At 41.4% G+C, this 18,745-nt stretch overlaps 1 protein-coding gene across 2 annotated transcripts in view; it reads right to left on the minus strand.

Annotated features, from left to right (window-relative positions):
* The window catches only part of SFSWAP (splicing factor SWAP), a 140,932-nt gene that overhangs the window by 21,438 nt on the left and 100,749 nt on the right, over positions 1–18,745 (minus strand). For both annotated transcript variants that reach the window (XM_073676097.1, XM_073676098.1), the window contains 2 exons: positions 15,785–16,035; positions 12,580–12,714 (listed from right to left, as the gene is read on the minus strand). In XM_073676097.1, the coding sequence (XP_073532198.1) occupies positions 12,580–12,714; positions 15,785–16,035 (386 nt within the window). The remainder of the gene's footprint in view (positions 1–12,579; positions 12,715–15,784; positions 16,036–18,745) is intronic.

An 18,745-nucleotide genomic window follows, 5' to 3' on the forward strand; every position in this document is an offset into this window, starting at 1 on the left:
CTCATAGCACAGGAGCACTTCTGCTACATAGAGGTGATCTGCTGATCACCTCTATGTAGAAGAGGCGATCGGACAGTTGCTGCTTCTAGTCTCCTATGGAAACTATAGAAGCATGCAAAAAGTGTAAAAAAAAAAAAAAAAATGTTTTAAACTAAAAAAAATAAAAAAAATATATAAAAAGTTTAAATCACCACCCTTTTGTCCCTGCACTAAAATGCAATAACGGGCGATCAAAATATCAGATCTACACCCAAAATGGTATCAATAAAAATGTCAGCCCAGCGCGCAAAAAAAAAGCCCTCACTCGGCCCCAGATCCCGAAAGATGGAAACGCTGCGGGTCTCAGAAAATGGAGCCATTTATTTATTTTTTTTAAAGCAAACTTTGGAATTTTTTTTCACCCCTTACATAAGAAAGAACCTATACATCTTTGGTGTCTACGAACTCGTAATGACCTGGAGAATAAGAATGGCAGGTCAGTTTTAGCATTCAGTGAACGTGGAAAGAAAAAAACAAAAACAAAACAAAACTGTGGAATTGCATTTTTTTGCAATTTCATTGCACTTGGAATTTTTTTTCCCCGTTTTCCAGTATACGATATGGTAAAACTAGTATTGGCGTTTAAAAGTACAAAAAATAAACCCTCACATGGCCATATTGACCAAAAAATAAAAAGGCTATGGCTCTGGGAAGAAGGGGAGCAAAAAAAACGAAAACTCAAAAACGGAAAATGCCCCGGCCATGAAGGGGTTAAAGTCTATAGATTTACAAGTAACACTAAAATCATAAGGGTGGACAGAATTCAGCAAAGTACATGTTTGCACTGCATCTACTTATCCCACCAGGAGGCCACACACAGACTAGCTGTAACGCATTTGACAGTGTGCATGGACGGACAGAAGGAAACTGTTGCCCTTTTCATTTTTTTAATGTGTCCCACAGAATTCAATAATTATAACAGAAGTAGACTGCCTGTTGTAAGCAAAGACCCCGTACGAGTCAGAAAAATAATGAATAGATTTCAAATTTTGCTACAAAATACATATTGTATGAGGGGCACATTCATCTTTATCTATCTGCAAAGTTGTTCCTGCTATACAACAAATGCAAACTTCTCATGTAGGTAAAATGAATAGAAGCCTCCCTGTGTAAATCCTTAATGAGAAGAGTTATGCAATCCTAAATCCACCAAAAAACAAACATGCACAGCAAAAATCTATGCAGTCTGGAATGTGGAAAGCTACAAATTAGAGATTGGGCATTAATATCTAAATCTACAGCCCCATACTCCAATAATGTGAACGGCACCATCATTCAACTGGACGAATGTTAAGAGCCGACTTCACAAATGACCCTCTGAGAATATAAGAATATCTATGAGCTAAATTGCTCTAATTTGTCACACTTATTACACAGTGTAATGGTGAATCATTGCAGGAGCGAGAAGGGCGCGAATAAGAGCTTCTCACAATGTATCTTAATTGTTAGCTAAACTCACAAGCGCACTCCAGCAAAAACGTAATTTTTCTTATGATATCATCTGCAGGGCCGCTAAAATTAAGGGCGGCAAACAGAAATGGTACTGCAGGGAAATGAATAGAAGGCTTATAAGACATAAAGCAGACATTGGGGTCATGTGTGTCTGGCATATATCAGCAGCCTTTGGCCAAGCACAGTCAGGCATACAAGGTAATAAAGACCACGCTATCTGGCAGTTAGTGTGGTCGCAACCTCCGCCACCTGTGGTTGGCCAATGGCTAACACATTTTTAAAGGTCTACCTTGCAGCCATAGGCTGGCTGCATATGGGGCGGGGCCTCAGTCACCGCCAACCAATGTACCAAGATAACAAGCCAGTGTACGAGTCATAGATTCTGGTTCTGATTACCGATCCAGTCAGTCAATCAACACCCAGGGTCAGGAGGGGAAAATACCTTTTAGGGCAGAGAGTTTCATGCATTATGGATGTACCTATACCCTTTCCCTTTAACCACGTCATTCCCTTAGTAGAACGTGATTGGACAGGTCTTTTTTCACCCATACTATGTAACCTTTATCAGTAGGATAATCGTGTGGTTATAATACCAGACTGGCAAGATGCATAATACCCAAATAAGTAATATAGGAGACTGACAAGGCATGTATTTATGACTGAGGATGGGCTGATAAGGTGGGCAGTGCCAAAGCATGAAGGAGCACTGCCTGGCACCATGGTTGGCAGTGTGCACAACATGCTTCATGTGGGTTACAGACACAATGGCCAACATGACCATACCACATGTAGACAGTGGTCCAATAACGCATTGTGCTAATCCTAGAACAGTCTGTGGTATATCACTTTTAGTTTGCATGGCACTTTGACCAGCACGCCGTACAAAAAATGGTTACTGGTGGTAAAAATAATCTGACTCCTTACACTATTATGTCAACACAAAGAAGCACTCCTATCAAAATTTTTATCCCATAAATACATTGCAATTATCATATTATATAGCACTGTGTACTTACAGTTGCTCATTTTGCTCTTCTACCCAGTTCATTCTTCTGTTGTCCATTAGGTCTATGACATCACGTGATTAACCTCTTTACAACACGAGGTGGTTTGCACATTATGACCAGGCCAATATTTACAATTCTGACCACTGTCACTTTATGAGGTAATTACTCTGGAACGCTTCAACGGATCCCCCTGATTCTGAAATTGTTTTTTTCGTGACATATTGTACTTCATGATACTGGTAAAATTTCTTCGATATCACTTGCGTTTGTGAAAAAAATGGAAATTTGGCGAAAATGTAGCAATTTTCAAAATTTGAATTTTTATGCCCTTAAATCAGAGAGATATGTCACACAAAATAGTTAATAAATAACATTTCCCACATGTCTACTTTACATCAGCACAATTTTGGAACCAAAATTTTTTTTTTTTTTAATTTTTATTAGGGAGCTATAAGGGTTAAAAGTTGACCAGCGATTTCTCATTTTTCCACCAAAATTTACAAAACCATTTTTTTTTTTTTTTTAGGGACCACATCATATTTGAAGTCACTTTGAGGGGTCTTTATGACAGAAAATACCCAAAAGTGACACCATTCTAAAAACTGCACCCCTCAAGGTGCTCAAAACCACATTCAAGAACTTTATTAACCCTTCAGGTGCTTCACAGGAATTTTTGGAATGTGGAAGAAAAAAAATTAACATTTAACTTTTTTCACAAAAATGTTACTTTAGACCCATTTTTTTTTATTTTCGCAGGGGTCACAGGAAAAAATGGACCCCAAAATTTGTTGTGCAATTTCCCCTGGGCACGTAGATACCCCATATGTGGGGAAAAAAACACTGTTTGGGCGCACGGCAGGGTTCGGAAGGGAAGGAGCGCCATTTGACTTTTTGAATGTAAAATTTGCTTGAATAATTAGCGGACGCCATGTTGCATTTGGGGAGCCCTGATGTGCCTAAACAGTGGAAACCCCGCACAAGTGACACCATTTTGGAAACTAGACCCCTCAGGGAACTTATCTAGATGTGTGGTGAGCACCTTGAACCCCCAGGTGCTTCACGTTAGTTTATAACTTGGAGCCGTGAAAATAAAAAAAAACAAACTTTTTCCACAAAAATGATGTTTTAGCCTCAAATGTTTTATTTTCACAAGGGTAAGAGGAGAAAATGGACCCCAAAAACTGTTGTGCAATTTCTCCTGAGTACGCCAATACCCCATATGTGGGGAAAATACAGTGTTTGGGCGCACGGCAGAGTTCAGAAGGGAAGGAGCACTGTGACTTTTTGAACGCAAAATCGGCTGGAATCGAGAGCGGATGCCATGTCGCCTTTGGAGAGCCCCTGATGTGCCTAAACAGTGGAAACCCTCCCACAAGTGACCCCATTTTGGAAACTACACCCCTGAAGGATTTTATCAAGGGGTATAGTGAACATTTTGAACCCAGAGGTACGACACAGAATTTGATAACATTAGGTCATCATATTGAATAAGTTGTCATTAGTCTTGAGCGCAAGTGCTCGCTACTTGAGTTTGCATCGGGTACTCAGGTATGCACCATGTATCGCGGGTGCTCGAGTGACATGCTCGAGTCCCTGCCCGCATGTTTTACGGTTATTAGACACCAAAAAAAAAACATGCGGGGATCGCTCATGCATGGCAGGCAATCCCCGCGAGATTTTTTTTTGGCCGCGAGGCATATGGGGCAGAGACTCGAGCATGTCACCCGAGCACCCGATGCAAACTCAAGTAGTGAGCACTTGCTCTCAACACTAGTCGCCATATCATTTTTTTTTGAAAAAACAAAACAACTCTAACCCCAACTCTAACACCAACCCCAGCGTTTATTTTTTACGCCGTTCCTAGTACGGTATAAGTGATTAGACTACTTTATTCTTCTGGTCGGTGCGATTACAGCGATACCAGAATCATATCGGGTTTTTATGATTGACAGCTGTCACACACTAAAAGACACATTTTGTAAAATCTAGTTTTTGCATAGCCATATTTTGAGAGCTATAATTTTTCCAGATTTTGGCCGACAGTCATGTGATGGCTTGTTTTTTTGCGGGACAAGTTGACGTTTTTATTGGTACCATTTTCGGGCACGTGACATTTTTTGATCGCTTTCTATTCCGATTTTTGGGAGGCAGAATAAACAAAAACCAACAATTCAGGAATTTTTTTTTTATTCTGCTCCGCGTGTGGTAAAATTGATAAGGTAGCTTTATTCTTCGGGTCAGTACGTTTACAGCGGCACCACATTTATATAGGTTTTCTATGTTTTGGCGCTTTTACACAATAAAAGCCATTTTATAGAAAAAAAATTATTTTTTTTGCATCACTTTATTCTGAGAGCTATAACTTTTTTATTTTTCGGCTGATGGAGTTGTATGGCAGCTTGTTTTTTGCGGGACGAGATGACGTTTTCAGTGGTACCATTTTTATTTATATTTGTCTTTTTGATCGCGTGTTATTCCATTTTTGTGTTTGGCAGTATGATGATAAAGCATTGTTTTTTGCTTCGTTTTTTTTTTTTTTTTTCTTACAGTGTTCACTGAAGGGGTTAACTAGTGGGATAGTTTTATAGGTCAGGTTGTTCCGGACGCGGTGATACCAAATGTGTGTACTTTATTGTTTTGTTTTTCATAATAATATTTATTGATGTGTACATTATATTTTTATTTTTGTTGGATTATTTTTTAATTTATTTTTTTATATTTTTACATTTTTATTTTTTTTTCACTTTCTGAAAGTTTTTTTATTTGTATACTTTGTCCCACTATGGGACTTTCACTTTTTTTATTCTGATCGCCTGCATAGCATAGGGATGGAGCACCATCCCTGTGCTATGCAGGCTTTCAGTGCTGCACAGTGAGAAGATAGTTTGGTCATGTACTGCGCATGACAAAAAGATCTTTCTGCTGTCTGGTGACCCGGATGTTGTCATGACTACATCGGGTCGTCATGGCAACATCCGGGAAGCCGCGGCAGACAGCGCTGGAGGCCGGAAGAGGAGGTTAGTATACCGATCACTTCGCCTTAGCCACCGCAATGCTGCGATCGCCTTCAATCACAGCATTGCGGGGGTTAATGTGCCGGGAGCCGTGCGGGACTGCTCCCTGCACATAGTACCGGGTGTCAGCTGTGACAATCAGCTAACATCCGGTGGTGATCGCGCCCGCACAGCCTGTGTGCGCGCGCGCGATCACCATGATGTACTAATACGGGTCAGGCTCTTCAAGCCCAGGGCACAGATGCGTATTAGTACGTCATGGGCTTTAAAGGGGTTAAAAACGAACTAGCTGAATCCTTCTAAGCTCTATGTAGAAACAAGAGGTCAATTTTCCCTGTATGAGTCATAGGTCACTGCAAAAGTCAATGGCAGGGGGGAGTGGGAGCAGCTGGGTCAGGAGTTGAAGAGGGGAATGATTACTGCAGGGAAGAGAAACTTCCTGTTTCTACATTCAGCAGAGAAGAGAGAATTAGCTGGGTAGAAAGGCAAAATGAGCAACTAAGTACACAGTGCTATATAATATTACAGGAATATATTAAAGGGAACCGGTCACCAAGTTTGTCCCATATGAGATAAGGCCAGCACCTTTCAGCCCTGATATACAGCTTTCTAATATGCTGTATATATGCCCCCAATCCGGCCTGCAAGACTAGAAAAACACCTTACATTATTTTATTATACTCCCCTATGGAGGGTTTGGTCAGATGGGCGTTGCTGGTCTTGATCCGGCACCTCCTCTCTTCTTGCGATGCCGTCCTCCTTCTGTGCTTCGTGTGGATGACGCATCCTACGTCATCCACACAGTGTCCCCCACATCACGCTCCTGCTCAGGCGTACTCCTCTCTGTCCTGTTGAGGGCAGAGCAAAGTACTGCAGTGCGCATGCGCAGGAAAAGACCAAAGAGCGCTGGCACATGCGCACTGCAGTACTTTGCTCTGCCCTCGACAGGTTAGAGAAGTGCGCCTGCGCAGGAGTGCAATGCCGGGGCACACTGTGTGGATGGCATAGGATGCGTCATCCACACGAAACAGGGAAGGAGGACGTCATCGCAAGAAGAGAGGAGGCACAGAACCAAGACCAGAAGCGCCCATCGGGCCCGACCGCCCTGTAGGCGAGTATAATAAAGTCTTTTTCTTGTCTTGCAGGCCAGATTGGGGGCATATTTTCAGCATATTAGAATGCTGTATATGAAGGCTTACAGGTATTGGTCTTATTTCATATGGGACAAACCTTGTGACAGGTTCCCTTTAAGATAAAAACTTTGATGAGAGTGCTTCTTGAACAAATTTAGCTTCCCCTACTTCTACATTTATCGTCCTAATCTAATATCTTGTGATAAAGGACATCCACATTGCGTGACATGACCGAGGTCGTCCGAATCTCTTTAAAGGCATTGTCATCATATGTTCCTGTACTCTTGATCAGCCAATGTACATGGACATATGGGCTCCTGATTTATCCATGCACATGAAGAAAGGTTTATCCGTCTAAATGGACATGTCTTGTTACCAGTTTTCGGAAAAACGTCTACAGAATTTACAAGCATTATTTGCGTCCAGTAATTCTTGGTTATAAGGCTACGTTCATACGTAGCAATTTTTGTAGTATTTTTTTTCCGTAGCCAAAACCTTAACTCTTAGCAGTAAAAACGCTGCGTACATAACACAGCGTTTTTCAGGTGGAATATGTGTGATTTGTCTACAGTTAGTTTTACTCACTACAAATGCTGCAAAAACACATGAGCGGGATGAGCTCTATTTACAGCTCCTCCCTGCCATCTACATAGAATTGCATCTGTAGCAGCTGCCATCTCCTATCTCCGTAATGGGAAAGGCTGTCTTCACTGAATACAGATTCTATCCCAGAACTGAGAATTTTGATAATGACTGATCAATTCTGACAGAGAAAGAAGCAGGATTCTCTGATAACCTATTACAAATTGCTTATCGTCATGTGTACTATTATTGTAGTGCTTTTGCTGTGTAATCAGAAGGCAATGCTGCAAGGGTTAAACACAGACTTCAGCTAAGGTTTTGCTTGCTTACAATGACTGTTTTAGCACCCATAGCTTATCATTGCTGTGACTAGCTGGTCAGTGAGCCTTAGTCTAACACACCCCCTTCCTGTGACAGGCAGCTCACTGTCTATGGACATTGTATATACAGAGCCTGGTGTCAACTGATTGTGTGAGAACGGCTAAATTCAGTAATTTAAGTGATACATCGTTGGATTCAGCTTCTCTGCATGTGCTGCTCTCACATGAGGTAGCAAAGACTTGCTGACAGATTCCCTTTAAGTGTTAGTGGTGTCCAGAAGCCACAGGAGTCCAGATAACAAGGGGCGAAGTAACAGGAGCACAGCATTCAAGCTCTACATGTCCATCTGCAGTTTATGTTTTTAACCAGCAATACTTAAAATACCATAGAAAACTACAGCAAAATTCCTTTAATCCATCATCTGATCGTCCAACACTTGTTTCTAACTGCTTAATAAGCCTAAAACATTATATACTGTATAACCTTCCATTATTCCAGAGTATTTCATGGTTTAGCACAATCCAGGTTTAGTAATGCTAGAGCCTTGCTATATCATTATTCCATGTCACAATATCCTCCATGTATCTGCTAATTATCATCATTGTGTAATGGATGGAGAGTGTGAACCGTCTTCATAAACCCGAGGATGCCTAATTCCATGAAAGTCCTCAGCGGGCGATGCCTACCTGTGCATTTACATAACTCGCACGCTCAGATGTATCGCCTTCAGCCGCGCAGAGATAGAGTACACAGAAGCACCAGGAATCTGGACAATGCTCAAGTGCCGAAGGGAAAAGGGAACGTGCATTGTGAAAAGACACAAAGCTCCTTCAGTCTCGCGCTGCGTCTGCAAGAACTTTGCCGGCTCCGAAGCTGTGGAAAAGTACTACAAAGCACAGCAAGATCACCAGGTCTGGAAACAATATTCATTATCACATCTGTGGCTGATGCACTCAGATAATGACAAAAACATAACTATATAAACCTGCACAAAGACGACTTGTCTCTTCCCCGACTGTCATATTAACAGAAAATAAAATGTAAAAAAAAAAAAACACTGATTATCGTCCAAACAATACAGCGCCATAGAAATAACCATGAGCCAAAATATCATTAAATCTCATCCGGAGAAGACTATAGAATGACAAAGGCACTACAGCCACAGTTGAGAAGGCATCCCATAGTCTGATAAAAAGGATCTCTTCAACAAGATGAAAAAAAAGGGGGGAAATTCTCCCTGTACAGAGCAAGGAATGGCTATTGTATTGTAAAACACCAATATAAAGATGACTACTTAAAGGGATTATCTGCCTAAGTTTTTTGAGAAAAGAATATAAAGTCAGGTGTAGTTACCCTGCCATCCCAGCGCCGACTCTCCGCTGCTGCCCCTGGTCAGCATTGATGCAGCTGCAGTAGGGACATCATGTGGAGGATGCAGCCAATCAATGGGCTCGACAGGGAGGACAACATAGAAAGCAACAGAATGAAGAGTCCAGTGTCTGTACCCAGCAGCCACGTGATGTCAATGTGAGGTTACCACTGCAGTCACATCCACAAAGACTGGGGTACTAATAATGGGTGATGGCATGGCAAGGGGGCAGTACATCAGACTTAATTTTTTTTTAATTTTAATCCATCGGCTGTGTGTATGTGAAAATAACACTCAGGTAATCACTTTAAAGCGCACCTGTCAGCAGGATTGTGCCTAGTAAACTACAAACACTGTCAGGTGGGTGCCGTGACACTGAGTAAAATGATACCTTTGTTGATGAAATCAGTCCAGTGGTTCTTTTATCATCTTTATTTTCAGTTCTGCCATAATGAGATGCTCGTGATCCGGGGTGGCCTTTGGGGAGGGACTGTAACTGGTGCTCTCATTAGGTATTCCTATCTCTGGCCTCTGACAGGTCACTGTGCTTTCAGTGACATGCCTACTGTTTTAAATACATCCCCCAAAATGGCTGCCGCATGAGCAGTAGCAACTTTCAGTTGCCGAAAGATACTACTGCGCTAGCACCATTTTGATTGAGGAATAAGAATTTGGGTGCAGCAATATGGCGTCGAGCATGAGCAGTAGCATCTCTCAACAATCGAGAAATGCTACTGCGCAAGCAGCGGAGGCGATATTGCTGCAGGCAAGTTTCTTCTTCTTCCTCTATCAAAATGGCACCCGAACATGCGCAGTAGCATCTATCACTTGCAGATGCTACTGCGCACGCTTGGGTGCTATTTTGCTAGAGGATAAAGTAACTTGCTTGCATCAATATGGCCGCCGCCCGCGCAGTAGCGTTTCTCGATTGCTGAGAGATGCTACTGCGCGGCGCTATATTGCTGCACCCAAATTCTTTTTCCTCAATCAAAATGGCGCCTGTATGTGCGCAGTAGCCTCTCTCGGCAACCAAAAGTTGCTACTGAGCATGAGGCGCGGCCATTTTGGGGGATGTACAGTACAGACCAAAACTTTGGACACACCTCATTTAAAGATTTTTCTGTATTTTCTTGACTATGAAAATTGTACATTGATACTGAAGGCATCAAAACTATGAATTAACACATGTGGAATTATATACTTAACAAAAAAGTGTGAAACAACTGAAAATATGTCTTATATTCTAGGTTCTTCAAAGTAGCCACCTTTTGCTTTGATGACTGCTTTGCACACTCTTGGCATTCTCTTGATGAGCTTCAAGAGGTAGTCACCGGAAATGGTCTTCCAACAATCTCAAAGGAGTTCCCAGAGATGCTTAGCACTTGCTGGCCCTTTTGCCTTCACTTTGCGGTCCAGCTCACCCCAAACCATCTCGATTGGGTTCAGGTCTGGTGATTGTGGAGGCCAGGTCATCTGGCGTAGCACCCCATCACTGGAAGTGTGTTTGGGGTCATTGTCCTGTTGAAAAATAAATGATGGTCCAACTAAACGCAAACCGGAAGGAATAGCATGCAGCTGCAAGATGCTGTGGTAGCCACGCTGATTCAGTATGCCTTCAATTTTGAATAAATCCCCAACAGTGTCACCAGCAAAGCACTCCCACACCATCACACCTCCTCCTCCATGCTTCACGGTGGGAACCAGGCATATAGAGTCCCATCCGTTCACCTTTTCTGCGTCGCACAAAGACACGGTGGTTGGAACCAAAGATCTCAAATTTGGACTCCTCAGACCAAAGCACAGATTTCCACTGGTCTAATGTCCATTCCTTGTGTTCTTTAGCCCAAATAAGTCTCTTCAGCTTGTTTCCTGTCCTTGGCAGTGGATTCCTAGCAGCTATTTTACTATGAAGGCCTGCTGCACAAAGTCTCCTCTTAACAGTTGTTGAAGAGATGTGTCTGCTGCTAGAACTCTGTGTGGCATTGACCTGGTCTCTAATCTGAGCTGCTGTTAACCTGCGATTTCTGAGGCTGGTGACTCGGATAAACTTATCCTCAGAAGCAGAGGTAACTCTCGGTCTTCCTTTCCTGGGGAGGTCCTCATGTGAGCCAGTTTCTTTGTAGCGCTTGATGGTTTTTGCAACTGCACTTGGGGACACTTTCAAAGTTTGCCCAATTTTTCGCACTGACTGACCTTCATTTCTTAAAGCAATGATGGCCATTCGTTTTTCTTTACTTAGACTTTGTATTATGGCAAGAAAAAAGCAGCTAACAGTCTATTCAGTAGGACTATCAGCCGTGTATCCACCAGACTTCTGCACAACACAACTGATTGTCCCAAACCATTTATAAGGCAAGAAATCCCACTTATTAAACCTGACAGGGCACACCAGTGAAGTAAAAACCATTTCCGGTGACTACCTCTTGAAGCTCATCAAGAGAATGCCAAGGGTGTGCAAAGCAGTCATCAAAGCAAAAAGTGGCTACTTTGAAGAACCTAGAATATAAGACATATTTTCAGTAGTTTCACACTTTTTTGTTAAGTATATAATTCCACATGTGTTAATTCATAGTTTTGATGCCTTCAGTGTGAATGTACAATTTTCATAGTCATGAAAACACAGAAAAATCTTTAAATGAGAAGGAGTGTCCAAACTTTTGGTCTGTACTGTACATTTTCACTTTGCCACAGAAATTACAAAGGCAGTATTTAAAACAGTAGGCAGGTCACTGAAAGCACAGTGACCTGTCAGAAGGCAGAGAGAGGCATACATAATGAGAGCACCAGTTACAGCCCCTCCCTAAAGTCCGCCCAGAAGCACGAGCATATCATTATGGCAGAACTGAAAATAAAGATTATAAAAGAATCACTGGATGCATTTCATAAATAAAGGTATTATATTAATCAGTTTAACGCCCACCTGACAGTGTATGTGGTTTACTAGGCACAATCCTGCTGACAAGTGCACTCTAAAGGAGATCTGTTATCAAGTACTGATAGTAACCAAATATTTTCACCATTTTCTTCTGTAACGAGGATTTCACATGACAAAGCAAAAATTTCAATTTAGACAAAGTAAGAATTTCAGCCTCATGCAAAGCACATTGAAAATGTAACCCTTTATCAAATGTATTGGGGACCCGATTTTGAGGCACTTGCTAAAAAATAAGCATTACAGGTCTTCTTTTGGCACTTGTTAGTACAGCGCCTCTCTCAGACTGTAGTGCTCCTGTCCACAAAGTGGCCGCTGGTGGAGGGGCATGTGACCAGTCCATCAGCCTCCTCCGGTTGGCCATATTAGGAGGAGGCTGATGGACAAGCTCAAAGAAGAACGCCAGAAGTGGGGCTTATGCATAAGTTTGACACATACTCCAAAGGATTTCCCTGCACATATGCCACCTGTGTGACAGCACCCCGAGAACTAAGATCAGTCTACACCAGTGCTGACTGTAGCGAGAGGGATTACGCTTTTTCACAACGAGATACACTTTAATGGGTGCAATTTTTTGGCTACTTTATTTCCACAGCACTTTAAGGCTTTTTACTATTCCAACTTTTTACCATTTCTTTTCTCCTGAACATTGTATACATTAGAATACAACATCTGTTTGGATGTAAGCCATTACATGTTTTCTGGGTAGCTTTGACTAGAACTTTCGTACCGTGATCTAGAACGCTTCCTGCTGTTTCCAGGGTTGTGTCCAACACGATAAGAACATGGGAAGTCCCTATCTCGGTCTTCCTCCCTTTTTCTTTCTGTAGACTGTGGTGGTTTTCTGGGTGATCTTGAACGTGATCTAAAACAAATAATTTGTATTATGAATGTAAGGGCAAATATAAATGTGAGCCTCCAAGTATAGAGAAAAACTATTACAGTGCTGAGGTGGGAACATAAACATGACTTTTCTTAATACATTGCATTACAGATTCTGATAAGTCAGCATGGCCTCTGTCTGAAGTCAGATTTCTTGTAAGTGTGCATTAAATATGTGTTCCAAAATATGGAACATAAGCAAAGTTAATCGGCGCAGGTTCATAAAAATGGTACTAACCAAGGAACAGAAATGTAAAGCGGCATCAGTCAGGCAGCTGCTTTCTGTCTAATGCCAACAATGATGGTAGGAGGCCCAACCATTAGAAAAGGCTGTCAGAACATCATCGATATTCTGTTAAAAAGCCAAGAGCAGATTCTGTACATTCTGCAAGTGTTTTTTATACGGCAAGGTCCATTCACTTATCACACCATAAGGGCTATGTGGGCGTATAAGTAATAGTAATGACTAACCTTGCTTGGATGAAAAGCATTTTAGTAGCAGTCAAATAATAGCAACACTAAAGAGAAAAAAGAAAGGAAAAAAAGGCATCTAAAGACATGGAGTATTGGACATCTGTGCTTCTTTGGGAAACCTGAAAACCAAGAGAAGAGCTGCTTCTCTATACTCGTGTCAAATTATAAAATGGATAAAGGAGATACAAATAAAAAGATTATGACCAAAGAGTTGATAATTATCAGCCAATTACAAATTAGCATTACATTAGGGCAGCTTATCAAACCTGCCTTACAAGGTAACAACGCGGAGAGGCAAGACTGGAACTTCAAGGGGAAAATATTTTTATTTTTAATCAGAGCAGGTCAAGAGCAAGCTAATGTCAGGGGTGGCATCAGGTCCTCAGTCGCCAAACTGTGCCCAATACTGCCAGTGCCCATATCACCATAATGCATCCCTGGCACTGAAATATCATGCACACATACAATTAGGCCCAGAAATATTTGGACAGAGAAAAGTTCTGGCATTTTAACTGTTTACCAAAACATTCTAGATATACTTATATAAACAATATGGGCTAAAATTGCAGATTCAGCTTGAGTTTGAGGGTATTCACATCCTAATTGGAGTATGGTTTAGGAATTACAGTTCTAAAATGTAGCTGTCTATTTTAAAAAGGGACCAAAAAGTAATTGGACAATTATCTCAAAAGCTCTTTAATGGGCCACATGGGCTATTCCCTCGTTAATCCATCATCAATTAAGCAGGTAAAATGTCTGCAGTTGATTCCAGGTGTGGCATTTGCATTTGGAAGCTGTTGCTGTGAACCCACAACATGTGGTCAAAGCAGCTCTCAATGGAAGAGAAACAAATCATTAGGCTGAAAAAAAAAAAAAAATCCATCAGAGGGATAACAAATGTTTGGAGTGGCCAAATCAACAGTTTGGTACATTTTTAAAAAAAAGAAAAATAAAGAAGAGTGCAGTGGTAAGCTTGGAATCTCAAAGAGGCCTAGACGTCCATGGAGGACAACAGTGGTGAATGATCACAGAATCCTTTCCATGGAGAAGAAAACCCTCTTCACAACATCCACCCGAGTGAAGAATACTCTCTAGGAAGTAGGTGTTTCAGTATCTAAGTCTATCATGAAGATAAGACTTCATGAGACGAAATGCAAAAGGTTCATCACAAGGTGATTATCCTTAAAAATAGAAATGACGCTAGTCCAGTTCTGGAAAAGCATTCCTTAGACAGATGAAACTAAGATCAACCTGTACAGAATAATGGGAAGAAAGTATTGAAAAGGCTTGGAAAGGCTCGTGAACTAAAGCACACCACATACTCTGCAAAACATGGTGGAGACAGTGTGTTGGTATGGGTATGTATGGCTTCCAATGGCACTGGGTCACTAGTGTTCATTGATGATGTGACTAGACAAAAGCAGCCGTATGAATTCTGAAGTGTACAGGGCGATACTTCTTGCTCAGATTCAACCAAATGCAGCAAGGCTGATTGTCCATCTGTACTGTGAAGCACCGCCCAATGACCCAAAACATATTGCGAAAGCAACCCATGAGTTTTTAAGGCAAAGAAGTGGAATATTCTGCAATGCCTGAGTTAATCACCGGATCTCAACCCTGTCAAGCATACATTTCAAATGCTTAAAACAAAACTTAAGGCAGAAAGACCCATAAACAAGCAACAACTTAAGTCAGCTGCAGTAAAGGCCTGGAAAAGCATCACAGAGGAAACCCAGCATTTGGTGACGTTCATGGCTTACAGAATTCAGGAAGTCATTGCCTGCAAATGATTCTCTACAAAATATTAAAAATTAACATTTTATTTATGGTCAAGTTAATTTGTCCAATTACTTTTGAGCCCCGAAATGAGGAGGTTGTGTAGAAAAATGGTTGCAATTTGTAAATTTTGCTCAACTCCTTTAATTAAAACTGAAAGTCTACACTTTAATAGCATCTCAGTTGTTTCATTTTAAATAAGAAAATAATGGCATGCAGAGCCCAAATCACAAAGATTCGGTCACAGTCCAAATATTTCTGCACCTCACAACAAAAGCAAATATTCACATAGTCTGGTTTGTCAGATGTGCGGTACTAACAAGGGCTGTGGAGTCGGTAAGCCAAACTTACGACTCCCTCATACATGGCTCATGTTGAAGTGAAAAATTTACTGTAGTAAAATGGTAACATCAGGCTTTTCATCACAATTATAATACAATAATCAAGCTATTTCCTGTTCACTCTAACAGTTCTGAGATGAGTACAGGCATTCCTTCCCAGGGCCTTTTTCCTCTCTCTGAGCATGTACATAAAGTGCAGCACAGATTCGTCTCAACTTCAAGCCTAGATCCTTAGATCAGGAATATAACAGACATTTATATAACATTTCATAACTTTCCCAAGTTCTTATAAATTTTTTTTTTAGCACATCCTGCATTGTATTACTGTAGCCAATTTATTATATATTTTAGGAGTATGACCATTTTATCCAGACTCAGACTCCACCAAAATGGACACCGACTCCACATAACTGGTGTTAACCGTGGAGTGAACGATAAAAGCAGAGGACATGACGGATGTACCTGGAACGCCTCACTGTTCGGTATGCTGTGGGAAGAGAATGCTTCACTTTTGAATGAGATCGGGATTTGGACTCATAATACATCTTTGGGGATCGAGATCTTGATCTGGATCGTTTCTTCCTTTTCTTCTTCTTTTTCTCCTTTTCGTCACGTGGATATTGACGAATTGGAGACCTTTCCCTTACAGGGTACTCTGTTGTAGGCACAATGATGTCCTCTGGGAGGAAATCACAATTCATGGAGTCCCCATCCTATAACAGACAAAATAATCTGTTAGACCAAGTGGTAATGAAGAAAAATATCAGGACACTAAAAGAAAACAGACGACACATTAATTTCCTAAATCTTTTCTGGAGACAGTTCTAACATCTTTAAATGCTAATGGGTCCTTCGGGGCTTTAGCATGATGGGCTGTTAATGCAGAAAGATCCAAACTATAGGACATCAATGTGAAAGTCCAGGAGGGTCTAACAGGTTTGTGGATACAGAAATTAGCACTCGGGCTACATTTCATTGCTAAGCACTTTTTTGAGCTGATGACAGACACGGGACCCTGCGTGTTTGGACCAGTTTCTCCCTGGAGGATGCACAGCAGCCCTATAAATCTCTGCAGACTCAAGTCACCTCTCCACCTCTCACACCTTTCTTCTATGCTTGCTGGTACCTTGCAAACAAGCATATAAGGAGCAACATAAGAAAAACCTAGTGGGCATAAAACATCACCCGCTTATGTAACACCATTCAGCACATCTGGTTTAAACATTCTAGTAATAATGTGTCACAGCAGTACTATCAATGGATTAAGGGGAAACATTAACATTTTATCCTATTTTGAGATGTACTTTAGTCGAATAATCCATTTAAGAGATTATTAACACTATTCTTTTTCATCTTATTCCTTTTTGATGGAAAGAAAAATAGAGATGAAGGCAAAAAAAAAGCACAAATGATACTCATAGCTTGCAGTGAAAATCATAACTGCACAAAGTGGCGTCTTTCCACCCTCATGAAAGGATGTGTTTATTAGCATGCTTCCATAATTACCTTCATTTTCTCTAGTCTCATTTCCATACTACAACACTGCTTAAATTGAAGCCTTGCTGTCAAAACATTTTAGTTTTAGACCTTAAAATTGAAAATTAGTCTTTAACATTACTGCTTAAAAGTAACAATTATTAAATTGCTATTTACTGGAATTCAGAATTAAAGGGAACCAGTCAGCACATGTTTAAAGATGGAAGTAGTGGTACGGCTGTACAGGCGCTTGTCCCCCCAATAAAAAATATAACTTTTTGTAGAAATCCCATGTGGTGGCCATGTGAAATATAGCATAAAAGCCATCTGCAAATTACGCTGGGAGTGCATTGGGGGCGTCTGCACCTCCACCCGATTTGCACATGGCTTCTACACTGGATTTACCATTACTGGCACATTAGATCTCTATCACTTTTACTCTATGGGGGAACAAGAGCATACACAGCCATACCATTACTTCCTTGTGCAAAACTGTGCCGACAGGTTCCTTTAAAGCAGGGGTAGGTAACCTTTTTTCTGAAAAGGGCCATTTGGATATTTATACCATCCTTCGGGGCTGTACAGATTGCACGCTAACTCCGCCTACAAAATACATCTTAACATTGGCACTGGTGTCAGGACATAATCTTTCATTGCATGCACCTCAGCGTTCAATAGTGCGTGTGCTCACAGAGCAAGAAATTAAAGGGCTGGCAGCCATCAAAATTCAGCTGATGCCCAACGACTGCAGTTTTCGGGAATCTGCCCGGGGTGGGGTGGTTAAAAGGTTATCAAGGGCCTCGGGTCTGAGGTTCCCCTCCCCTGTTTTAAACTGTAAGGGTATGTGCACACGTTCAGGAATTGAATCAGAAATTTCCTGAGCGTTTTTGCCTCTCCCTCGCAGAAAAAAACGCATGCGGATTTACATGAGTTTTTGATGCATTTTTTACATGCATTTTTTGAAGCGTTTTTGAGCATCAATGAATGATTTCTGGAGCTAAATAAAGTTGGTGAGACATTGCTTAAGCCCTTGGATTACCATAAGAACTGGGGTTAGTATATTGGCTCATTTAAATGATTAAAGAATGGGTCAATTGTATTTCAAATAAAGTGTTTACAGTGTGTGTGTGTGTGTGTGTGTGTGTTTCTCTTTACTTTGTTTGGTCATGAAAAGGTCTGATTGACACTTTGAGGTCACTAAACAAAAGAGCTAGGTGTCAGCTAGTCCAATTCACCCAATCTTCATTAGCATTTCTATTCACGTAATTTATGCGACTGCTGTGAGTTTTTTTTTAGCCTGGAAATGTGCCACTAGGTAAACATTTTCCCTAGACATAATTAATATCGAACAGCTGGTTCGTTCGCCCCTACGTCCCCCCTCACCGATCATCACTCAGCAGGGCTTTGAACACAACGGATTTATGTTGCGTCCAAAATGCAGTGTTCTAATGACGCACTTTTGTTGTCGGTACATGTGAATCCACCGCCTATAATGACACTTCAATCGGTCAAAATCTGCAGCGGAGAATCAGAAATTGACTTGCTGCGGGTGACTTTGGGTACGTGGCCACGGTCTTGAGCGGCTGCAGGTTTGACGAGCGTGTTTATACAGCGTCAAACCCGCAGCGTCCAGATGTTACCGTATAGTGGATGGGATCTCTAGAAATCCCATGTCCACTACGCGTACATCAGAGGCTGCGAATCACTCGTGGACACTGACATGTGGCGCTTAGTGATGAGCGAGTATGTTTTGTTAACCCTTTCGCCGAGTATGCTCGGACGAGCACCGAGTAGTTACAGCTGCTCGGTGATATGTTTGAATCACTCCCGTGTGCATGATTTGCGACTGTTTGACAGCTTTAACATACGTGAGGAATGTCTATTTCTTACACATTCCTCACATGTATTAAATCTGTCAAACAGTCGCAAATCATGCACACGGGAGTG

Source organism: Phyllobates terribilis, unplaced genomic scaffold (genome assembly GCF_046119375.1).
Source record: "Phyllobates terribilis strain yellow unplaced genomic scaffold, ASM4611937v1 Scaffold_1__5_contigs__length_1240528914, whole genome shotgun sequence".
In the NCBI taxonomy this organism is placed as follows: domain Eukaryota; kingdom Metazoa; phylum Chordata; class Amphibia; order Anura; family Dendrobatidae; genus Phyllobates; species Phyllobates terribilis.